General features: G+C 36.7%; 1 protein-coding gene across 1 annotated transcript in view; it reads left to right on the top strand.

Annotated features, from left to right (window-relative positions):
• CDH18 (cadherin 18) overlaps positions 1–27,010 on the top strand; it is a 195,350-nt gene that overhangs the window by 48,620 nt on the left and 119,720 nt on the right. Inside the window, exons 2-3 of the mRNA XM_063298765.1 lie at positions 11,665–11,959; positions 23,634–23,753. Coding sequence (XP_063154835.1) covers positions 11,665–11,959; positions 23,634–23,753 — 415 coding nt within the window. The remainder of the gene's footprint in view (positions 1–11,664; positions 11,960–23,633; positions 23,754–27,010) is intronic.

Raw genomic sequence — 27,010 nt, 5'->3', positions numbered from 1 at the left:
TGGGTTTTGCAGAAAATCCCAGGTTTATTCCTTAAAGGACTAGAAAACTGCCCTATCTGAAACCCTGAAAAATTGCTGCAAGGTAGTAATATGCTAAATAGACCAATGATCTGATTTGTCATAAGGCTGTGTCCTGTGATCTCTCTACTCCAACATATGATTATCCCCTTGGGGGTAAAATAATAGGGCTGTGCAGAGCTTTGAGCAGGTGTTTTGCTTTGACAACTTTTGTGGAGCAACGTGGTCCATTTGCTTCTACCAACATTGCTTTGCCATGCTTTGAAATGCTACAGAACCCCTCTCACCCTTCTTTGAATGCTGCAAGAGAAGGCAGCCCAAAGCCCCTTCTTTCATGGAGTCTTCCAGGCTGTTGTGACATAGGTGCAAAGTGACACTTCCATCATACCTCTTGCCTTATCTCAACCACAGGGAAGCAGTTGAGATAAACCAGTGATACCTGAAAAGTCGTGATGTTTGACTCCCCAATCTCAACCTAATGAGCAGCTCAGAGAGTCCAGTGTTAAGAAGGGAAATAAATATGATTTCTGCTGGCCTACTCCCATTGTGAGGAAGTAAGCAGCATATAAGGGCCAAGAGATCTTCTTTGAGAAGCACTGTGGGAGATGTTTGAGAGGAACTTTCTCCCCTATTGCTGGCTAAAATGCTTCTAGGCTGGGCTGCTTTGGCAGCTGCATGATGAAAGCATCATCACCCAGTCTGCAAGCATTTCAGCCAGCTCTGAAGTGAATGGCTGAGATGAGCCTTCTCCCATAACACTCGCCCTAAATGGTTTGAGGCCCACGGAATCCCTTCCTTGTGGCAAATCAGCTGGCCTGTTCATGAATCAAGTCATCTCCATCACTGAAATCACTCCAACAAAGGGAAACTGTCGTTTTGCGCAGGCCTGCAAAGAAGGAGATTAATTGAGCTTCTGGTCATTGGTTTAGTTATTCACAAATTGTTTAGTTCTGCTTGGGCATCATCTTATTTGCCTGGTAGGCTGCTTTCAGCTGGCAGGCTTGTATTAAAACTGCTTGCAATTTTGTTTCCTTCCCAAAGCCATATAATAATTGCCTGAGAGTTCCTCCCTTCTGGTTATTTTATGTATTGGTTCTCATTCATTTCCTACTAAGTTTCCAGTTCAGCTTTCCTCCTTTCAGCATTATGTGCTGGCCCCTTCTACAGGGACATCAGTACACTTATTAGTCACAATGCAGGCTGTGGGATTTAATTGCTCTGATGCAACTTAGTCTTGCAAAACTAATCTGGATTTTGCCAGATTAACCTGTTTATATTAGTATCTAAAGCCCTGTGGAATTGAATGGCAGCATTTCTGCTTGCACTTTAACTATGTCTCTTTGTTCCAGATGGGTTCTGATGAAATTAGAAATTATCTTCTGTACATAATAACAGAAACATAACAATTGGTGGTGAAATGAAATGTTCTCTTTCCTTTGATAGTTATGAATTCATATATTCCAACTGAAGTGGGTGCAGGAAGGAATGAAAATAAACCTCATCATCTGCAAATTTAAACATTTGGCTTTCAAATGATGCAACAGAGTGCATATTAATCAATGCATCTGTTATTATTTTATGGCTACATGGGTATTACGGAATCTTCAGGTGCACAGGCAAAATTCCACTGATATGACTTGCTAAGTGCCAGAAAAAAAAAAGACTAATGCCTTTATTCCTTGCATATTTGCATTCTAAGGGAACACAGGAAGCTATGCTAATGTTTAAAGAAATGGAACAATAAAAAGATTCAATGAATGTTGAAAGAAAGGAAGGAAGGAAGGAAGGAAGGAAGGAAGGAAGGAAGGAAGGAAGGAAGGAAGGAAGGAAGGAAGGAAGGAGAGAGAGAGAGTTGTACATAGAGTTATAATGTACATAGAGTTATAATGAGTTTATTATGTAGGTATAGATTTGTTTGTGTGTTTGTTTGTTTGGATGAGCCTTGTGTGGTGCAGAGTGGTAGGCAGAAGTACTGCAACCGAAAACTCTCCCGCAACCCAAGTTTGATCCTAGAGGAAGCTGAATTCTCAGGTAGCCGGCTCAGGTCGACTCAGCCTTCCATCCTTCCAAGGTTGGTAAAATGAGTACCCAGCTTGCTGGGGAAGGTGACGACTGGGGAAGGCAATGGCAAACCACCCTGCTATAGTCTGCCAAGAAAACATAGTGAAAGTGGCATCCCCCCAAAGGGTCAGACATGACTCGGTACTTGCACAGGGGACCTTTCAGTTACATAGATTTATTTAGATGATCAATATGGTTTGTGTAATTGTTGCAGGACATATAATTCATTTTTCTTTATCTTTTTGGTCTTGCATGGTTTAAAAACCATCTGATTCAATTCAAAATTAGGCTGACCATATTTCCTTGAGACAAAAACGGGACATTGGGATAGCAAAAATGGGACGGGGTTAAACTTATGTAATATTCCATATTCATGAAAAAAGTAACATAATACAAAAAGTTTTTAAGAGTTTTTAAGATCCAACTAAAGTCTCCACACGGAAGCGGTGCTTTTAGACAGTCTTTATGTGCAATCCCAAATAGAGTCAGGTAAACAAACCGGTGCCTGTTTGCACGTGGATCAGTCCCTGTGGTGTTGTTTCCCAATGGGAGGGGCAGTCAGGTGCGGAACGCAGACATGCGATTGCAAGACAGGGCGAGGCAAGTCCATGGGTGTGACAGCCAGACAAGATTCAGACTCAGAGTCTCATGTGGTGGCAAGGCAAGGCTGGGAGGTGAGATCAGGTGCGGCAGTGAGACAAGGCCCGGCAGTAAACTCCGGCTCAGCAGCGGTGTCCCACATGGCGGCAAGGCAAGGCTTGGAGGTGAGATTGGGCAATGCAACAAGGCAAGGCTCAGTGGCGAGTTTGGGCACAGCAGCAAGGCAGGGTAAGCGGCTGGTGTCTAGTGCAGCAACGAGGCAAGGCCCAGCGGCAAGTTCAGGTGTTGCAGCAAGGCACAGTAAGCGGTTGGCAGCTGGTGCAATGAGATTCCACAGTCCGCGATCAGGCTCCGTGGCAGCAGTCGGGCAGGGCTCTGGAGTGGGCTCTGTCATGGCAGCTGGGCAGGGCTCCAAGAGTGGTTCCAGCATGGAGTTTTGGGTCATCAATGTGGACTTGATAGAACAGTTGTCTCCGGCAACCTGTTCCAGCATCAGCTTCCTTTTATTGGCATGATTCTCCTGCCATTTTTGTGTGGGAGCCAATCATGCCTCCTGTTGTTTGGTCCGTGTCTCAGCTTGCCTAATGCACACGCTGATAGGCGCTGGAGGTTCTGGCCCCTGACTTTCTCCAATTGGAGGCTCTGGCTCCGATTTGAATTTTGTGCCTTTGCCATCCGTCATCAGCAGCTCTTCCTCTTCTGTCTTGCCCTTCATTCTGACAGACAGGTTCTCAGGAACTTTCAAATTTTTAAGTAACGTTCTTTTAAAAAAAATGGGACAAAATTGACATTTATATTAAAACAACAGGATGGTTGGGAAATGTGAAAAAAATGGTACTGTCCCGTTCAAAACAATACATATGGTCAGCCTATTCAGAATGCTTCTTCTAACTGTCTTATGAGATAGAATTTAGGAAAACAGCACAAAAAGCTTCATATATCAGTTAAAATTAAGATTCCTGGAGCTCAAAAAGTTCTACACACAGAACTTGGAAGAGGTGGAAATCAGAAGTAACAGACAGGTTGTTGAGTTGGGAAGGAAGGTGCTTGCAGTGATGGAGAAAAGGTGGAGCAAGCCGCACCTTTTTCATGTTCAGTTTTTCTATACACTGTTTGAGAGCGATTTTTAGCTTTAACTTCACTGTCCAGTGCTCAGTAGGTACCTGCTTACTGGATAAATATGCTTAAATAGGGATAGTACATATTGGGACTTCTACCATCTTTAGTATTTTTAGGGTTGTAGCTTCTTCTCATGGTGAATGAGCTCAGCTGTAATGGTGATCAGTATAACACTGGAAGACCTGAAGGACCAGGTTAGGAACAGATTGTCTTGGAGAAAATCTATCTATGTGGGTACTAAGAGTCGACACCGCTTGACAGCACATAATCAATCAATCAATCAATCAATCAATCTCTTCTCTTTATGTTTTGAATACATTTTGAATAACCGCCCAGAGGCCTCTGACGGGAGGAGATGGGCAGGGATAAATTAGATAGATAGATAGATAGATAGATAGATAAAAATAAGTCATATGTTCTGTCTGTTCACCTGTGCACTGAACATTGGTGAACATTGGTTGACTGCAGTGGTGGATTTGGAGACATGCCTCATAAGGTAATTGCTGTGGGATGCAAGCACACAGTAGTCTAGGTTATAAAAGGCTCACCATGTTTTATTACATGGAGCCATTTCACTTTAAGAAGCCCCTGAGGATAATGGAGGGGGGAGGGAGGCAGGTAAATGGATGCAAGAGCGGGGTGGGGGGCAAGCCAAGCATTCTCCAAAATAAAAAGAAAACCCTTTTTATGTTTGATTCTCTTCTCTAGGAAAGTCAGATAATAAAGAGGTAAAGACTGAAGAGGCATCATAAATCATTATGAAGCAAAACTATTATTTGATACATCAAAAATGGAAGCACCTACAGCAGATAAAAGGAAATACCCCAGCTGTTTTGCTTTTTGTTTGTTTAAATTTTGAAAGCAATATTTTTAGTTCTTTCAGATCACTAAGGATAACATCAGGCTTCAGGTATATTTGTCTAAATAACACAAGATTTACACAAATTTATTTGTGTAATTTAATAAATAGCATATTCTGGTTTAGTTATGCTCCAACACAGGATCTAAATATGAAACTTATAGGAAGAAGAAGGAAAAGGTAGCGAAGAGAGGAAAGGCCTGTTTTCTTTTGTTACAGAGTACATGGCAAGGACTAATGGATTACAGAAAGGCAGATTCCAATTGATGTTCTAAGAGTTCAGGCAGTGGAACCAATTACCCACAGTGTGGTCAGCCCCCTTTCAATGAATGTATTCATGGAAGGGCTAGACATTTGGGGTCTTTGCATTTGGATTCCTACATTAATAAGGGGATGAAAGTCAGTGGCCTCAATCCCTTTCCTACTCTGTGATTCCATGATTCTATGAAGAGGAAGAAGAACGTCATCTAGTTACTCCCAGTATGTGTATTTAGGATTATAGCTTTACTATACTGCTTGGTTTCCTAAATTAAGTACAGATAGTCCTCACTTAATGGCCACAATTGGGACCAGCAAGCCCATTGTTAAGTGACATGATCATTAAGCAAGATATCACATGACCACAACGGTCTTTTGACCTCACTTCTGCCATGGCCATTAAGCAAATCACTTGCAGTCGTTAAGTGAGGCATCACATGACTGCAACTTGTGATTTTACTGCCGGCTTCTCCATTGATTCTGCTTGTCAGAAGCTGACTGTGAAGCATGCAAATGGTGATCGCATGACTGTGGGACACTGCAGTGGTAGTAAACACCTGGTGGTTGCGAAGTGCTGGAATCTCAATCACATGACCGCGGGGACACTGCAAAGGTTGTATGTGCGAGGACTGGTCATTAAGTTACTTCTTCAGCACTGTCATAACTTCAAATGGTCACTAAACAGGGCAGTCATTAAGTGAGGACCACCTGTACTTCCAAAACCATAGGATAGGATCCAAAGAGGTGCATTGAGCAGATACTATGCTTGGGTGACATCGAGATGGATTTTTCTTTTTTCTTTTCTTTTTTTTAAACGGGAATGTCCCCATGCAGGCTACATTGTAAACTGCTTTTGAATTCTGTTCAATGTAAAGTAAACAAGAACAGGCATGTCAATAAAATGGATTGCATACTTCTTTGGATCCCATCCATAAGTACTTTTGTCATAGTGATGAATAAAAAGGTTGATAAGTTATGTCAAACAGTAGCTCCTCCTAGAATGATTATATAAAATATTAGAAAGAATATATATATATATATATATATATATATATATATATATATATATATATAAATAAAATCCTCTGTTTTGAAAGGTTATGGGCCTCCTTTAGTAATATTAATATTAATATTATTACTATTATTATGTAGATAACACAGAGGATTGATGTAATGGAATTCTCTGAACCTGGGGAAATTAATGGATGCTTACAAAATCTTGCAGAACAAGAACGGAAGGACATTCCTTTTGTATTTTCAAATGGGTAGCAACTTCCATCCCGGTCAAGAGACCTTTAGAAAGAGTATCAAAAGCATCAAGGAGGCCCCATCGTAATGTGTTCACTAATAAATGAGCATAATACTGATTTCTGGTTTCCAAGATTCTATAACTAACTACTTTTTTTCCTTCTGGTACAACTGCCTAATGAGACTGTGAGAATATAACATTCTTGGTTGTAAACTGCTATTAATGGGCTTGATAATTAGTACAGATGTATATAAGCTTTTCTACAGTGTCATCTTGATGTCTTTTTAAGACTTTATTATTTTAAGACTTTATTGTATGCATTAAAGTTGAGACATGAAATAATAGATCAGATTCCCTCACCCTTTTTCCTTACGAGGACCACTGCATCATTATCAGAAGCTTTTGCAGTTAACTACACAAGCTGTTTAAAAACTCTCTTTCTTGAGCATGCCAGATAAAAGCCACTAATCCATATCTGATTCCCCTATTCTAACCACCAAACTGATACTGATCATACTTCATACTGATCTCATGCAAAAGTGCAGCTATTTAAATTCAGAGAATATTATACAGTATCGTGAAGCAAAGGTCATTGTAAATAAATCATTATGATATACAAGAGGTACATGGGATTAAATTATTATGATTATGATTATGATTATTTTCTTCCAGAGATTACCTATGATACCATCTTTGATCACCAGTGCTCTACAGTGCATAGACTAGAAACCATTTTGATAGATCATGGAATAGGATTTCCAATAATGGGATGAGATCAACATTAAAAATATGGGTTGTACATTTTGCAGTGCGATCTGGAATATGCCAAAGTCTGCATGGGTTCACTCAGTTATAAGTTGTATGCATATCTGTTTGTATGGATTGGCTGTCAAATATTTCATACTTTGTGTTATCCAATAAATCAGCAGCAATAAAAACATCCTGCCTCCTGGCTCTGATACCAATAAAGATTGCAAAGCAAATTGCATGCTAACAATTTAATTTACAATTTGATGTATCAGCCCACATTCCTTATTTGTGGATATATACATATGAATAATGTGTCATACATGTACTTTTATATCATCAAAAGTTTTTTTGTTCCTCCATGGACTTCATGAAGTGGGTTATGCTGAGAATTGATATTTGCCCTATAATTTCTCAGTGACCTATGTAGCAGCTTGGATTGATGTTTCTGCAGATCTCTAACATACTATTGTCTGACTCTCTGTTGTGGACTACTGATCAAATATGGTGTATCTAAAATCATCTTTTTTTTTTCCTCTAAGGATTGAAACAAATAAAATCACAAGAGCTCTAATACACCAAAATTTGGAAATGTCAACCATAGGTGGAGTTGTTTATTGAACTGAGAGATGTAGGAACTTGGCAGATATAGGAACTTTCCTCTTCCCCTTTCAGCTAAGGCCTCTAGGCAAGGATATCCTTGGGAAAATAGGAAGTGATCTAACTACATAGCTGATGTCATCTTTACTCTCTCACATTCACAAATGGCTCTGACTTCATTAAAAATGGAAGATGAAAAGAGACCAAAGTAATCTAATTTCACAAAAATAGTATCTAGAAATATTGGTAAACACATTATCAGGCCAGATTCATTAATGGCTTAAATTTATTATTATTATCATTATCATTATCATTATCATTATCATTATGATTGATGTTGTTGTTTATTCGTTTAGTCGCTTCCGACTCTTCGTGACTTCATGGACCAGCCCACGCCAGAGCTTCCTGTCGGTCGTCAACATCCCCAGCTCCCCCAGGGACGAGTCCGTCACCTCTAGAATATCATCCATCCATCTTGCCCTTGGTCGGCCCCTCTTCCTTTTGCCTTCCACTCTCCCTAGCATCAGCATCTTCTCCAGGGTGTCCTGTCTTCTCATTATGTGGCCAAAGTATTTCAGTTTTGCCTTTAATATCATTCCCTCAAGTGAGCAGTCTGGCTTGATTTCCTGGAGGATGGACTGGTTTGATCTTCTTGCAGTCCAAGGCACTCTCAGAATTTTCCTCCAACACCACAGTTCAAAAGCATCGATCTTCCTTCTCTCAGCCTTCCTTATGGTCCAGCTCTCGCAGCCATATGTTACTACAGGGAACACCATTGCTTTAACTATGCGGGCCTTTGTTGTCAGTATTATGATTGATAGCTACAGTAATTGTAATTATTTCTAAATATAAACACCCGGCTTCTTGAAATGCCAATTGTGATCAAGTTTGGGGGCATCAAGTTATAGGAGATGTAGTATACCATGATTTCAGAACATTTATATAACAATCTGTAGTGCTGATTATTAAAGTGCCACAGACTGGTATATTATGTTCTATATTTAGTTTCAGAGATCCCTTTTACATTTGGCTGTGGCTAATCAGCACAAACTTGTTTTAATGTATCAGAAAATGGGATGCCTAGATTTCTGCTTTTATTTCATAAGTACAGAGGAGGTAGGATGCATTATATAACCTTAGATAACCTAGGCAAGTAGATACACAGCCAGACAGAAAGGTAGATCCTTTCAGCTCATTCTTATTTGCTTCAGCATGGTATGCTTATACAGCAGGAGCTTCATCTATAATAGTGGGAGAGTTGGAAGATATGTAAAGATACTAAGATTTTAAAAAAAAAATATTGTAGGGATTTGCTAATAGTAACAGCTTTGTTGATATGAATAGGTTATCTCTCTTGAACCATTACTGAAAAATAATGTACTGATAGGAGATAAACATAATTATCATACAGAATCAGTTCCTTTTCAGAGTTAAGTTTTTGTGTTCCAAAGTTCAAAAACAAGAATCATAACTTGCTGTAGCAAAGTTTTATCAGAGAAAAGAACAGAGTTGCCTCAGGTACTTTATTTCAGCTGAACTGTAAAGAACACATCTGAATTCTTATGTTACCTACACCATTATTTTCAGCCGACCTTTAAATGAAACTAAATAAGATTTCTATAACAGCTCTTTGGAAAATTTCAGCATGTAGCTCAGTCAGCTAAGGATGCAGTCATGTGCACATTTTTCTAGAAGTAACTCCACCTGAACTCCATGAGAATAGACATGTATAGGATTGTACTGAAAATCTAGATATATATAGGCAAGCTATGGTATGGCCCACATCGTCCATGACATTTTTATTTTTCACTTCTGTTGCAGTTTACCCTTGGAACACAAACTTTATTATTCATGATAAAATGTATCTTGCCTGGCTTACCTCTGCTGCATAAAATAAATTCCCTTTGACTATTTGGGTTTAATTTAGCATCCTTCTCACATATAATGTACGAAGGGCATCTGCAGGGCCGTACTGCCAGCTTCATGCTTGACATATAAGTTTCCTAACCTTCCCATAATTCTAGCTTCATCTCCAAAAATAAGTCTCCTGAAGAATGGAATTACTAAATAAAAGAGGACTCTTGCTTCAATTATTGGTTGACATAACTAACATTTTGCCCACAGGATTTGGCTCTTCCAACTTGATAACCAATTATCAGTCCATCAGTATGTGAGGGATAGAGGATAAACTGCTGCAGTATGGGTATTCTTCTGAGTCACTGTGGGTCTTGGTCTAAGAACAGGCCAGGGTAGAGCTCAAATTCTGGATATACAATAGAAAATCAAATTAAATACAGCTGAATCCGCATTGAAGTTAACTAGAGAACCAGCTGAATAGTGTCTTGATTTACTTATGTACCTAATTATCTTCATGCTCTTACATGTTGACATCTTTCCCTCAGCAGTCCTAAAAATCTGACCTTGAAGTTCTGGAAGAGTTGAATTGATGGCTCCTGTTCTTCTGTACTGTGGCTTTGACAGAGATTTTTGTAATAAATTTTGATAGCACCTTTCGTTAATCCTTTCCTGGCCAACCAGATGAATTCTGTGCCCATTATCTTTTATCTAAGCAGTGTAATATATGCATTGCTTTTCCATGATTGTTGTAAAATTCACCTGTAATTAATAGATTAATTTCCCTTCAGTTATTTCAAATTGGCAGTCTAGACAGGTAGTATAAGTTATAAAAGGCAGTTGGCTTGATTTTTTAAAAGTGTTTTTATATCCCTTCCCTCTCTATATGTAAACTGCTGTGCTTTAGTTAATTTGTTATATTTTATCTGTCTGATTGTCAGTTACCATAATAGAGAAATAAGACGAAGTGAAAAAGCATCAAAATATTAGGACAATTTCTTTGGCAGCCACTGTCTAATGTTGCATTTATGTTACCTTCTCTATGAGATTTAAAATGTATTTTCCTCCTTTCCGCCCCTTTTCCATTGCATTTATATCCCATAGGTGCCCCCATCACTGTTACTTGTTACAACTGCAAATAATGACTTTTCAATTGTAATTAATATTTTTTCTCATTGAATTTGGGCCAATACTTTAGAAACTTTAAGGCATGTGAAAGTTCTACATTGTACTAATTAGCTTACTAAAGGAGGAGCTTGATAAAAGAGAATTGTGTAAGGCATTGTTGTGTTCAAAGATCAGCTAAGGAAAACGTCAATTTTATTTAGGAGAATGAGTTTGAAGCTGCATGCTGTTACCTTACATTATAAAACACCTCATTTTTAGACTTCTCAGTATATGAGAACTGTTCAATTAAACAGATGCAGTTGCTGCATGCCACCAAAATTTGACATCTTGAAATTTAGGATGTCTTTTTGATTGATAGATAGATGATAGATAGATAGATACTATAATTTGCTATTAGGCTTTGCTTATTTTCAGCCATGTGCTGCTATTTAATTAGACCAATAATTTTTGTACTCCTTTTTAGCCTATCTTTCTGAAAGAACTGATAATGAATAGTGTTGGGAGTCATTTGTTTTATGTTTACAATTAATAATTATGAAATATCTTCCATTTTAATTATTGGACCTACTTAAAAAAAAAGTCAGATCTTATTCAAGTCAGGATTGAAACTGATAACTTCCTGGGCATGTAGTTGCTGTTCCCTGATTCCTCAAATTGATTGAGGAATCAATCAAATTGATTAAGATAGGAATCTGTGTCCTATTCATTGGCTCTTCAACTCAATTCAAGTAGCTTGCTTAATAGAGTATTTGAATGCTTATATTAGAATATTTAAAATGCTTTAAAGGCACTTCTTTGAAACATTGAGATAATTTTCTGTTTTATCAAGGCTTTTCTCATTCTTTTTCTTTTTTGGGGGGGCAGGGGAGGAACTTTACATATATTACGGAAATATGTTGCTTGGCTCCCTTGTTTTATTTTGCCCTTTCTTCTCAAGTTGGAATAATAATTAATCCTCCCAAGCAGCCTGTTTTCACTGTATTTCTGATGGTGATTAATTAAGGGATTATATTGGATGATTTGGGTTCATTCTAGTTGAAACAAGCAAACAAAATAGGATATTTTCCAGTAAGTGGTAATGCACATGGCATAAATATATATATTTCGTGGTATTCTGGGTAAGGTTATAGCAGAATGAATATTTTATTACATGTATATCTGTGTTTTACAGCTGCACTCCAATTCTGACAAAGGTGACGGATCAGTCAAATACATTCTTACCGGTGAAGGGGCTGGGACTATCTTTATTATTGATGACACGACTGGAGACATCCATTCAACCAAAAGCCTAGATCGAGAAAAGAAGACACACTATGTGCTACATGCCCAAGCGATTGATAGATGGACAAACAAGCCACTTGAGCCTGAATCTGAGTTCATTATCAAAGTACAAGACATCAATGACAATGCACCCAAATTTACAGATGGACCTTATATCGTTACTGTGCCAGAGATGTCTGATATGGGTAAGAAAAATAATCGGATGTAGCACTGATATGCTGTTGATTTGACATTTAGCAGGGGGCTTGGTTTGATTTCTTGAGATACTAGATCAACGTTTCTCAACCTTGGGAACTTTAAGGTGTGTGGATTTCAACTCCCAGAATTCCCCAGCCATGCTAGAGAGTGTATCTTATTTTATTTTAGCTGTTTGTGTCACCAGTCATTTGGAAAGTAATGTGAGTAGCTCCTCTCCCTCTTAGACCGTCAATGACTTCACTAAAATTGCTGTTTGTTTGTTTTTTCTGATAAGGCTGTAGTGTATTTTTACAGCTGCATAACAACATTTAAGTAGCTAATTTTTTTCTGACCTCATCAGTATGCTGGAAAATAGTATTACTCCTCCCTTTAACTTTTAATATTTTCCTTAGTCTATGACATTTCATTGAAAAAGAACATAGGTTGCAGGGCTAGGAAAATCCGCTCTGACTTTAGCAAGAAGTTTCTGATTTGGGAAGCTGATCAGGGTTGGAAGTCCTCCCCAGTTATTAGCAGCACTGACTGAAACAACACCTGGAGGTTTACAAGTTGTCTAACCCTGAACTAGACTGATAATTTATCTTGGTACAAAGCAGCTTCATGTATTCCATCTACTGTGCTGAAAGCTAGAGGTTGGAAAAGGAAATCATTGTAGAGAGTAGTTCACATAAGTCCATTTTTTCCTGCTTCAGATGTCTGCTGCTGAATGGATAGTGAAGTGAGACATTGTTTGTGGGCCCTTCAAAGAGGGCCCTTCAAAATAAAGAAAAAAAATATTTATTTATTTATCAAATTTGTCACCACCCATCTCCTCCAACCAGAGGGACTCTGGGCGGTTTACAACACAGAATAAATATACAATAGAAACTCAAATAAAAACACAGTAAAATTCCAATAAAATCTCATTAAAAACCAAAACAATTTCTTAACTACCCCAGCTCATAAAATCCAGATGGCTATGATCTCTTCAACCATCATGTAGGCGGGGCACTTCAAGGCACCAGCCAACCCCGAGTATGAAATCCACAACTATATAGGTTTCCCCAAAATAGCAACAAACACTTTTTCCAATTTATTTCTAAATAAAAACATTCTCCAACCAGAAAAGCATGATTTTAAATAAGTGCTCAGCATAAGATTTACATAGTAAATTGAATTCTTGGGTTAGGGAGGAAATGTGTTATTATGTATCACATAAAGAGATAGAGATGTAGATATACCTTCAGATGCAGGGGCATCCATGGGAGATCAGCAGCATCAAAAAGACAGGTGTGAATGGGGCAAATAAAGCCATGCCCTTTTTAAGTGCATGTGATACACTCAACTCATGTTGTGACTGCCACGTCAATGCTGTTGACCTGCCCCTGCAGATGCCCCTGTCTTGACAGTTTATCATTGTTCCGAATAATGGCATTATGATCAATACTATATTGGGCAGGAAAACAGAGAAACAGGAATTGCATTCCAGCATGTGAAACCTTGCATAATACACAATTTATGTTTGGTCAGAAAATCAGTCCATTTCCTTATAAACATTAAGGATAACAAAATTGGGTTGCAAATATGAACTCAGTTAGTATTATTCAGCAACATGATAAAAGAAGAGAGATATTAATATGATACTGAAATATCCTCCCGGGATAGATTGGTTTTGTTGTATTATCCTCTGACGTGGGAGCAAATATCTGCTTCTTGGAATGCTGAAATAGCTAATAGCAATCATCCAGTGCAATGGCATAAGCACTTGAATTATCTATAGTCAGCGTAGGCTGTGGGGAACAGAGGAAGGAAGCAAGTGTGCAGTAAAATAATATGGATGCCAGCATCGTATTTTTACCTTCTTCTTTCTAAAGGTTAAGACAACACACAAACATGTATGTGTGCACACACACACAGAGATATGCATAGTTTACAAGAAGAGGATTCTGTCAGGATCAAAGGGGCTGAGTTGGTAGGCAAATAGAATTATTTGTACCAGAATCCTTAAGCAGAAAAATGATAGTGCTAGTGCCCAAAATGTGAATTGTTCTGAATAAAGTCAAAGGATACCCAGCAGCATATATCCCTGTTGTATTTTACTGCCTTAAGTGTTGTATTTATATGAGCAGTAGACCACTCTCTGGCTACCAACAGTAGTAATTATAGTTTAGTATTCGAATTTGATAAGCAGATACAATGGCATCTGGAAGATTCTTGGCGCTAGATAATTGTGGTATCACAAAGTCAAAGAATGAGTGGGGCCCCTGTCAGCTTTATGAATTGTAGGCCGATCCAGAGGTTTAGAGTAAACAAAGAAGAAATCAAATGCCACCAAAATTTGACATCTTGAAATTTAGGATGTCTTTTTGATTGATAGATAGATGATAGATAGATACTATAATTTGCTATTAGGCTTTGCTTATTTTCAGCCATGTGCTGCTATTTAATTAGACCAATAATTTTTGTACTCCTTTTTAGCCTATCTTTCTGAAAGAACTGATAATGAATAGTGTTGGGAGTCATTTGTTTTATGTTTACAATTAATAATTATGAAATATCTTCCATTTTAATTATTGGACCTACTTAAAAAAAAAGTCAGATCTTATTCAAGTCAGGATTGAAACTGATAACTTCCTGGGCATGTTCATGTCATTTTCTTGGCAGCAAAACAGAAGGGGACTGCTGTTGCCTTCTTTCATAATATATGAGCATAAGAGTGTGTTTCTCAAAGTAATTTCTTTAGAAATTTTCCACTTTTGATTTTGTGGAACTGACCAAACTAGCGAATGTAAATAGTAGAGTAGAATTTGCAGTGTTATTGTCCGTCTCTAGATTGTTATCAATTGTCTTGAAATTAGTGATGGTTATAATTCTGTTTGGTAGTTTGTTTTTTGTAACATTCACATTTTATCAAGTAGAAATTTGTTCTTTCCCATTTTCATATTATTTTCGAAGTCAGCTTGACAATATGCAATTTTCAAATGTATTTTCATGCATTTGAAATGTGTACACATTTCTGTATGCAGTTTTTCAAAATAAATGAATGTTTGTAAACATTCAATTTATGAGGGTGTTTTGTATGCTGCTTCCCAAGCTTTTGCTGATCTATGCAAAAAGCAAAAGGAGCAAACATATAAAAACATACACGTCTCATCGTGTTTTAATCAAAACTAGTCTTTCGGTACATACAAATTCATATTATATGAGATAATGTTATAATTATAAGATGAGGTATAATGTTATCTTAAATATTTAAATCAGTTTACTCAATAATAGAAAAAACAGGGGAAATGTAGCATTTTTGTTTTTGAATTTATATGCTGCCAGCTCCATATACACTCCTGGTGGCTTACAACAAAACTGAAACATTTATGGTAAAACATAAATACATATGCAATAAAAACATACACAGTAAGTCTAAAGTAACAATATCAGCACTAGAAGATTAAAACACCCACAGCACACACTCCATGTTTCTAAATAGTTCTCCAATTGGGAGTCTCAGAAATAAAATGCTTATTCAAGTATAGAGAAGTAAGATTTTTAGACAGCTGACTTGTCCTACCCTTGTAGTATCATTTTTTACGCTCATAAAACCATGTACTATTCCTTTCCATTAACTTCCTGTTCAATTCCAAATCATTGTTACATCATTCAAAAGCAATTACGCATCTACAAAACTCAATGAATCTTTCAGTCCCAAATTAATATGTTAAATAACTTGTCTCCAAAATAGAGCCACTATAGCTTTAAGACCCTATCACATGGAAAAGTTATGTTCTGAGCAATGTTAGATGATCCCATCTATTTGTTCCTGAAAATATGAGCAGGTATACAACATATATGAAGTAATTTTTTAAAAAATTAATCTTAATTTTAAAACTATAAAAATGTGACATGCATGCCAAAAATGGTATTCTGTTGACATTAAGCTCTGAGCTCCTCTGTTTCTTATTCTGTGCTTCTCTTTACTCTTGAATATCTAATTTAATATCTTGAATATCTAATTTAATATTTTCTAACAATAATTAATACACTTTATGAGTTTATTATTTTATTAAAAAGTGTGTTAAATCCTATAGTGCTAAAGTGCATTTGGAAACATTACACATTCTTCATTGTGTAAGGGGTATCAGAAATGTATGATTCCTTTTAAGCACTTTTTAGACATAAAATTTTGTTTACAAAATAGATGTTTTGGTCACAGTTTATATTCTATAAAACTCTTATTTTAATAAAGAACTGAATGAATACCCTTCCATACATGCAATGTACCGATGAAGAGGGAGCCAAGTTCTGAAGTCTATAGCTGCTCATTTTTCTATTTTCCCTTTTGGCTGGCTGAGTAGGAAAAACGTATTTAGTTGGGGAAAAAAACAGCTTGTTTTCTGCTAAATCTCCCTATGAAAAGGCAATCTTATAATCTCTAGTCTCAAACTACATTAATGGTTGCTAAAAGTTCGGTAATCGAATAGTGGCAGATCAAATCTAAAGGTCTTTTGCTAGTCTAGTCACCTGATGCAGCAGGAACTACATTCTTTGGTTCCTTTAATTATTTGGAATTTGAAATGCCCAGCAGCCAAATCAAGTATCACAGTAAAGCCTCTTTTTATATGATATATAATTAGACTACTCCCCCCTCCATGTGCACATTAAATTCTGAATGTGTTCCTCATGAAACAGCCCAAGCAAAACACTTTTATATGGGTGAGTTTGGAGGATGTGGTAACTCTTCTATACAAAGATTAAAATCATAGTATTATAAATATATATATTATAATCATAGTATTTTAAAAATATGTTTATAATCCAGTTTTAGTGGAACAGATTTCTGTAGAGAAGTTTTCCACTACAAGAAATAAACTGATGACTGAATTTTCTGGATGGTGCTCATCTTGTTAAAAATTTACAACACTGCAAACAGTCTTACAATGTTTACCTCATAGATGTTCCCCTATCTGTTTTCTAATGTTTATCTTACTGATGTAACATCAGCATTTCTTTTATAGATCCTTTCCAAGCAAAGATTAATATCCATGAATAAAAATTGCAATATATACAGTATTAGCACAAGTATGATGTACTATACTCAGGTTCACATAACTAGCTAAATGACTTTTTTCATGATAGAAAGACTGGATTCTGTAATAATTTACATACTGTTTTATATAGTGTACATGTTAATTTCTTTTTAGGAACTGGTGAGCATAGGAAGTTGTCCTAATGTATGTTCTATAAAAATAAAATAATTTTCACTGTAAGGAAAATTTACATTTTCCTGCATTGTATATTGTTGATTAAACTCAGATTGATTCTTTGCTGGGGCTATTAATGAAATCACAAGTTCCATAAAAGTAGCAAAATCACACCAGGTTTTTTACCATGCCCTCATTTCAACTAGCATTAATGTTGCTTCCTATTACCTTGTTATATATGTAATTTGCCCCATTTTGAAGTGTACCCCATAGAGCAGGGTTTTTCAACCAGGGTTCTGTGGAACCCTGGGGTTCCACAAGAGGTCACTAGGGGTTCCCTGGGAGATCATGATTTATTTTAAAAATTATTTCAAATTCGGGCAACTTCACATTAAAGAGGTAAGTCTCATTCTTCTTTTTCGTTTAGGAACACTTTTAATGCATATATACAGACCTACACATGAAACAAATATAATAATTTTGTGCCTTCTGGCCCATATATGAGCCTGAATGTGCAGGGGTTCCCTGAGGCCTGAAAACTATTTCAAGGGTTCCTCCAGGGTCAAAAGGTTGAGAAAGGCTGCCATAGAGGAATCTTGTTAGCATTGGGGCTATGGTGTCTTTCTCCATCATAAGAACTACTATGTGTGTGTTTTTTTTAATAAATCATCAGACAAATGAATACAACATAGGAAGGGAACATGTTGATACAGAGGTGCTTTGTATGCTGTCCACTGATAAGCTGGAGAAAGTACGGTTAGCTTATGTGGGATTCATACATTTCAAGGTCAGCAGCAGTGAAGGCAATCATGGGTCAACATGAAACTATATTGAGGATTTGTGGGTGAAAGATTTTATTGTTTCTGAATAAATCTGCAAAAAGAAAATTTGTCAGATGTTTGCCAGTGTGTAATAGATGGGTGAAAGATAATATAGGAAGGATTACAAGTTGTTCAGGTTTGCATTGGGACCTAAACTATATAACTTATGCTGCATTATCTTTTCTATCTTACCATATATACCTATAATGAGTTCAGGTTACAAGTGGCAATTCTCCTTTAGCCACCTTAATACCAATACAGGTAGTCCTCATTTAGCGATCACAACTGGGACCAGCAACTCTGTCGTTAAGTGAAGTGGTCACTAAGTGAAACCACGACTGTGCTTATGATCTTATTTCAGCTTTCCTTTGCTGCACAGACCTGCAAAGGTCGTAAATGCAAAGATTGGTTACTTTTCATCACTGTCATAATTGCAAATGATCACTAAATGAGGCAGTCACTAAATGAGGACTACCTGTATTAGTATCCCACTTTCATAATGACACTTAGCATACTCATGATGCCAGCAGCAAGGGTTAATTAGAAACTTGGTTAGCAAATCAGGGGTGGAGTGAAGTGAGAAGAGAATAAAGTGTTGCTAAGTGCTGTTGCATGACCCAGCTGTCACCCTCATCGTTCATTTCTTTGGATTGAAAATGTGTCATGTGTGATCTTGAAACAATTTTAATTACTAATGGAACTTGTACTGAAAGTTTTCTTAGTACTCTCCTTCTCTATTAATATGAACTTCGATTTTCATGGTTCCTTTTGCCTTTTCAGCCACTCATTATCTATTTAGTAAGGAGATTGTTAAAGAGCATTACAGTGTCATCCTCAAAATCAAGAGCCTGCATGTTACCACTTCCTCCTGCTATCAGCAAAGGATCATTTGAACCTTTTTCTTGCAGTCATGCTCCCAAATCATGACCTTCTTAGATTTTTCCTTCTTTCTCCTTGTTAAGGGAGGATACAGATAACACTGTTTTTCTTTTGTGAAGAACTGCTGTAAAGAGTCTCTCTTTAAAAATTAGACATTAAAACAGTGCACAACTTATTTTAAGGCAAATGGGCTCAAAATATAATGTTCAGTTATTGCCTTCTCTTGTGGCTAGACAGATTGTTCTTGGGAAACAGATTCATGTTTTCAGCTTGAACTCAATTCTTGGTTGCTTTTATATACTGTAAGAACCATGCTTTGCATGGAAAAGTCTCAGAGTCAATCCCTGGTATCAACACTTAGGACCAGGAAATTTCCACCACTGAAAACCTGGAAAAAAGCCTGCTGAAATCCTTCATTCATTGATTGATTATGTGCCATTGTTTTTGACTCCTAGTGACCACATTGATTTTCTTCATGATGATCTATCCTTAATCTGGTCTTTCAGGTCTCCCAACAGTGCACTCATTGCCACTGTATGTGTGCCCATCCACCTTGCTCCTGGTCATTCTCTTCTCTTTCCTTCCACCTTTTTCAGCATTAGAGCCTTTTTCAGAGAGCTAGGTCTTCACATAAAGTAGGACAACTTGAATCGTTTGTGCCTTGAGTGAGAACTCTGTTCTCTCTCTCTGTTCGATGATCCATTTATTTGTTTTCTTGGCTGCCCACAGTATTCTCATGAGTCTACTCCAACACAAAGTTCAAAAATGTCAATACTCTTCTTAACCTGCTTCTTCAAAGTGCAACATTTGCTTCTATAACATGTCACAGGGAATACCAATTCTTGCACAATCCTGATCTGTGTAAGTATAGAAACATCATGGCATTTAAAGATCTTTTCCAAGGCCTTCATGGCTGCTCTACCAAGTGCTAGTCTGCAGCATAGTCTGCTTGTTCCTTTACTGTTGATGGTTGATCCTAAAAGGCAGAAAGTATCCACTACTTTGATATCTTCATTGCCATTTCTAAGGCTGGTTGTTGTACCTCTTGTCATTAGTTTGGTCTTCTTTATATTTAATTTTAGTCCATTTTTTCACTTTGCTGCTTAACTTTTATTACTAGAGCTTGCAGATCCTTTGCATTTTCAGCAATCAGGGTAGTGTCATCAGCAAAGGACAAGTTATTGATGTTTCTTCCTCCAGTTTAAAACCACACTCATCTTCTTCCAATCCAGCTTCCCTTAATACAAAATATAAGGTACAGATGGGCAAATCTGTTTCTGTTCTTTTGCGCACGTTCATTTGTACTTATGCTTCTACATTAATCTATCGTATATTTTTTTAAAAAAATAAATAAATAAAATGTCTGTTTTGATACCTATTTAAGTACTCTACCATGGGAACATCCCATATTAATTATTAATAGGTGATAGATTTAAAGAATATTAAATATATTTCTTAAGTTCTTACGATAAAACTAATTCAACAAAATATTGTTCACATTTATTGGACATCCCAGACAATGTTTAAAAGGGACTGAATATTAGCTTCTGTAGGTTGGAACTGTAAAATGAATGAGGGTACAATCATGCCATTTAGCCTTGTTCTACTATTGCTCTGTTTTGGTTTGATATAAGTAAGTTTGTTAATGTGGTATTATGAAGACCAATATTGTTTTAAAAAGTGAATGTATTTTTGAATTGATATGCAGTATCAAAAACAATGAACTGATTATATGAAAAATTAAGGAATTCTGAGCATGGAAGCAGCAAAAAAGATCACCCTTCAGTTTTGGAAAGAGAGTGTAACTTTACATTTATAATCTTGGATCAATGACTTGTGTTTATTTTCTATTTTTTGAGCTGGCTAGCTATCAACGTATTGGAAAAACTGATCAATGTTACTTCATCTGTTCAGGGTTTAATGATACATTCAAAAACTAGTCTGGATGATTTCTTATATGCAGCACAATACATGTAGTTTCTTTTTTCTGTATTTTTCCTCTCACTTACCTTTTTTCTTTTTAATTCGTAAAGAAATAAAAAGTACTTTTCTTCTTTCAAAAAGAATGATTTTAATAAACATTTTTGAACTAAGTGCATGTTCAAAGTACCAAAAGCAATGGATAATTAAGTGCCAGGCCATAGATTAATTCAGGAGGATGCATCAATCAGGTCAAGCACTTACTGGAATTTTAAAAGATAAAATCTTCAAAATTCCCTGGCAATGGGTGGCTGCGGGAGGAAAATATGAGGCTGAATATAAATTCTTAGGATTTAGGTGTGTTCTGAAAACGGTGTTTGAAAGTACCACTTAGCTTGTCACTTGGTCCACACCCCATAAACCTCAGAAGGAGGGGGAACCTCAACAGGACCTTTCTAGATATGCAGATGGAACAAGCAGATTCTATCTGCCAAGGCATTGCCTGATATACCCCTGCAGCATATAGGGCTTTAAAGGTAATAACCACCATTTTGATACTCAATCAGTAACCTAGCTATTACATTCTGCACCAGCAATAGCTTCTGGGTTGTCTCCAAATGCAACCCCATATATAGTATACTGAGTACTGAATTACCATCACCTGGGCATTGAGGTCCAAAGAGGGTCATAAGTAGTGCAACAACTGAAGCTGGGCGAAGGCTGGATGGTCACAATTTTTACCTGCTGCTTTAGTGGGAGCCAGGAAACTAGGAGAATCATTATCCCCATGTCAAGAGCTACTGGCTTCAGGGAGAAAGAGAATCACACTGAGAATAACTACTAGGATTGATGTTATTGGGTTGCCTAGCTGTTTATGTTTATTTAATTATGTTATGTTTAATTATGTTGTTATAAATCTTATTTTTTTTTACATTATATTGTTTCAGTACAGTGATATTTGTAACAGCCTAGCTATGTATTGATAAACAACAGCTCCATCTTGATAGGATCTCATCTGATCTAATCCAGACCCTTATAGCCTCCAGATACTGGTTCAGGATTTTAACAAATGCATGGTGCTTAAGTAAAATTATAGTTTATAGTTGCTGGACCAAAACACTACAGAAATAACAGATCCATTGCAGTATGGGATCCCTGAAGAAGCATATTGTAATGTGATTTCCAATGCTCAGACATGTCTCTTCTCTTTTCTGAATTGGCCTATATCCCAAATGCCTTTGGTCTCCCTCATGTAACACAAACTCTGTTAGCTCCTCTTCTTGAACAAGAGGAAGGAGGAACAGGATGAGACACATCAAAATATTATGTTCCATAGCTGCTTCTAGCTATTTCCTGATCATCAGTAACTTCCTGAACAGTAGATGTGGCAGAGAGCTTAGGCCCGAGGGGATTTTAAAGAGTCATTGTGGGTCATTATTTCTCCCCAAATCCAGGCATCTTCTCAGCAACCAATTACTAACCATATAATAGCACTTGTTAGTAATAAAAAAAGTTAAAAAGCCTGTGCAGAACATTTTTTTTCCAAATCATCCCAACTATTCATTACATATTTTGCTCTAGGGGTCAAGGATTTCATTTCACTGAATGTATCTCCAGCATAACTTTCAGTCCTTCTATCCAGCCTCCAGGACTTAACCTCTCTTTTTTAGAAATTCAGTGTTTAATATATAATATGCAATCTGAAGTTTCTAAAAGCACATAAGGAAACAGTTTGGAAAGTTAATTGTACACTGAATAATTTAAACCTTTGTGTATAACAAGAGAAAAGTTTTTTTTTTTTTTTTAAGTAGCACAAGACTATCAAAAATAGATGTGTGAAATGCTTCTGAGAAGTTTCAGAGGCACCTCCTCTTTTCATTACATTCCTATTCCTACTACTGTGTGGCTCAAAATAGTGCCTTGAAAGACTGAGGAACTGTCCAAAGAACACAAAATGATATTGCTTCAGTACTGGTCTGGTCTCAAACTAAACAGGTTTATACCTTTTGGTAGCCCCATCCCTTCCCGTAAGGAACAGGACCTGAATCACATGAGGAATCTTGTGCCTCACAGTTACAAGCTGGGGTGATCTGCTTCATATTGTTTAATAAGCAGCATGCCTCTAGTTTTGGAACTTCTGCCTACTTCCCTTATGACAGTGCTTGAATATATTTTTTTTCATAATAAACATGCCCCCTGCACTGTTTCCTAGTTCGTCACCATTAGTTGAAATTATTTCCTTAATTTAGATTTGGAGCAAGCAAACAAAGCAGTTTCTAACATGTCAGGTTACTGAGCATGGCTTTTTAAAGCTTTATAGTTTGGAATCTGTTGCAGTTTTTAAAGTTTTAATATACAGTAGATTCCCCCATCAACACTGGCCTTTTTGTCTTGCTGTGAAATTACAAACACAAAACATGAAGGTCCAAGATGTAAAGCGAGCATGGGAACATCAGTGAAAAGACCATGCCTAGGTTACCGGCATGTAATCATTGTACTCAGCCAGTTTCTAAGCTTCTGCGCTTACATATTCTTTAAAATAATAGGAACAGCCAATGTGGAGTAGTGGTTGTAGAGATCCACATTCTAGTCTACTCTCAGCCATGGAAACTCACTGGGTGGTTTTAGTTCTGTTCTCTCTCTCAATCCAACCCAACTCACAGGGTTATTGTTGTGATAAAATGAAGAGAGATCCACTTAAGCTCTAGGAAAAAAGGTGGTTATAAATCTACAAATAATGATAATAATGTCAGTGGCTTAATGAAAGGTTATACTTAAATCATCTTACTGAATTGAAAAGTATTAGAATGTGTGCTACCTAAAAATCTGTACGTGGCAGCTGAATCATGTTTCCTTGAATATAACAGGTACCTCAGTCCTTCAGGTGACAGCTACAGATGCAGATGATCCCACCTATGGAAATAGTGCCCGAGTAGTTTATAGCATTCTTCAGGGACAGCCATATTTCTCTGTTGATCCTAAAACAGGTAAGTTTTATTTATTTTTTTCCTTTCCATTATGCCCTCATTCATCACAGGAACACTATTATCTTAGTAATACTTGGGATGTTTAATAATGATCTATTGTTAACTTATTGCCATAATTGCTGCACAAATTATTACATGTGCATGTTGCACAGATACTTTGGGCAACTTTAGGAATTCCTCCTTTTTTATGTCAGAAGCTTTCCCTTGCTGCATATGGACCAAAGTATTGACCTGGGGGTCTTTATAACTCATTTAGAGGATGACAATATTTATCTGAAAGGCAGACTAGGTTTTCTATCAAATAATTTACTTTTGAAATTAGATAGTTGTCTTAGATTCACTAAAAAAAAGTCAGGGCCATCTTTCTTTCTTATACAGACAGGTAATAAAAGAGCATTTACATGACACTGGTGACAAACTGCAGCTATCTATTTAGGGTATGGGTGTGACTGGATGCAGAAACACACAGGCATGCACTTGTCATTTCCAATGGATGCTAAAATAAGAGGTGACTGTATAAGCTTGATGCTGTTCTGACTCAAACATATATTGCATCCTTTGGTTGGAAAATCATCCCTTGACTGAAACATTGTGCTTTTGAGGCACTGATTTCAAAACCTGTGTTCTGTCACATTTAGGAGGATTTTTGTATGTTTCAACCTTTGGAAGGGCTGTACCTCAATAACAGAGTGCATGGTCTGGATACAGAGTCCCTGGATGAATTCCCAAAACTCGAGATAAGAAAAGTTTGGATGGCAAAAATAGGAAATTTGTCTGCATGAGTCTGGGCCAACGAGAATAAACAAAACAGATATTCCCTAGCTTGTGTTGTAGGGTGTGATTATAAATGTCTTACAGCTTTGATGAATGTATTTATTTACTGATAGTAGTAGATCTTACATCTTCTCCCCAGTCCATTGATTTTCAGCTGGATACAGATCATTACAAGTTCATAGAAGACAATGTACAATAAATTTCTACTAAATAAATATGCTCAATAGAAGAGCAAACCTGAATTATATTTTAATTTGATTTTTATTGTTCATAAATTCCAGAAAACCGATTACTTTTGTAAGTATGCAGTATGTGCTATGAACAATGCAGTAAAGAATAATACTTTATTTATCCTCCAGCACATCAACATTGTGCTTTCCAATTTATTTATTTTTTTTGGGATAGGTTTAGGAATCTTCTTGCACATTCACTTTAAGCAACAACAACAAAAGAATGTGAGCAAATATCACAGTTATTTTAAACTTTAAAATTATTCATTTTCTGCCTGATGAAATACAGTTCTGAGAAGTACTTCTCAGTTTTTTTCTAAGAAAGAAACTGAAAGCATTAATGCAGAGTTTCATGTTATTTAAATGGAGAGTTCTCTTACCTAAAGATCAATAAAGCCCTGCTTTCAACTCAGAAGTTTGCTGGCTTCTTTTTAATTATGGATATTTTATGCTGGTAAAAATGTTGCATTTCTCTTCTCATTCTGAACTATGAAAGTGTAACATCAACACAACGCAATTACAGTTCAATTAGTCATTAGAATGTTGCTCTTAAAAATTAGACATATGCACAGTATCTTTTAGCTTTGTTAAACGAGTAGTTTTGAAATTATATGTGGAAACTGTATATAACAGATTCTCATATTTGTACAGAGGTTGATAGAGCATTTTATTAAGTTGTTTTTCCATTGATTCTCTTAATGTATATGTCACATAGCAAACTACATGAGCTCTGCATTATTTAATTTTGTGATTCCTTCAGTTTAGACTCTCCTTCCCATTATTATCAAGGTATGTATGTTGAACACATGTATATATACAAGACAGACATGGATTAAAGAACTTGAAATTGTAAATCATGCACAACTTTATACAACAGTCCTTTGTTCCACATCTGAAACTACATAATTTAGCACTCCAAAATCCATGCAGAAATTCAGTTCTAAAGAATTTTGTACATACTCCTACTACCAAATGGCATGAATATTCAGCCACTTTGTATATTAGCACTTCCCACAGCTGGAAGAATGTCCAAAAAAACTTAGCTTTATATGTAGTCAGAAAAGCCACACCTGCATTACTATCCCCCTTAGGAGTCCTTGAGGGTAGGACCTTTACCTCTTGATGAACTGTTGTGAGACACTTTGACAGCTAAAAGTTTGAAAAGTGTTTTTGAAAAACCTATCCATCTTTCAGCCTTGCACATTACGCTAATAAAGTTTTTTTTTAAATTCATGTTTAACCCTGCACATTAAAACAGGGTTTTAACTCACTTCAACTGTAGCCAATATGGTTTAATATTCAGAGATCATGTAAGCTGCGGTCTCCCATTTTAAATTTTTAGTTATTTATACATTTTTGAAGCTAACATATGTGGAGTTCGTAAGAGGCTGTGTAACTGTGTTTGTGTGTCCTTCTGTCAATTATCTATCTATCTACCTAACTATCTATCCATCTATGAGTTCCAGTGTGATGTATTGCTCAGGGTGTTGGACTGTAAGCAGGGAGACCAAGGATCTAGACCTCCCTTAGATATGGAATCTGGCTGGGTAATTTTGGGCCTGTCACCCTTTCCCAGGCCTAGACTGGGAACTTGAAAAACATCTATCTACTAATCTGCACTACACAAGTATTGCAGATTATAATCTATAACATTCAGTGAAGAGACCTTTATCCTCCAATTGATTGATTCCGTCTGATCTTTCACATTATAAATATATATATTTTTTAAAAGTGATGGGTTTGGGATTTTTAAAAGTTTTTTTTTTAATGGTCAGACCAAGTATTAATGCAGAAAATGGCCATGGGATCTCTTCCAGTAGAATTTTTAAATATATATTTTAAAAAGCACAGCACACTGAGAACAATGTTGAACAATGGCAGGAGCCTTTTTTCTTTCCTTCCAGTTCTTCTTGGAATGAGTTCATGATGTTTAATGCACAATGCAGTACAAACACTTGCTAGATTTTGCTTGTGCTGAGTGTCCGTTCTATCTTGAATTCTTTGAGGACGAAAACACCCAATCCATTCCTTGAGAAATGTCATGTAAATACTTTTATATCCCTATTAGCTATCCTTCAAGCAAGTTGCACTCAGACTAATGATTCATATGAAAATACAGGGAATAGGCTTCACTGCAGAGAATTGTTCTTTGTATTATTTAATCTATGGCTGTAATTCTGGCTACTCTTGAAGCAGCTGCTGAATAAAGGATCATAATTTTAGTTGGGAGGAGGGTATCTTACTAAACAAATG

Source organism: Candoia aspera, chromosome 3, assembly GCF_035149785.1.
Source record: "Candoia aspera isolate rCanAsp1 chromosome 3, rCanAsp1.hap2, whole genome shotgun sequence".
Classification (NCBI taxonomy): Eukaryota; Metazoa; Chordata; class Lepidosauria; order Squamata; family Boidae; genus Candoia; species Candoia aspera.
This window is presented reverse-complemented; position numbering and strand designations above follow the sequence as displayed.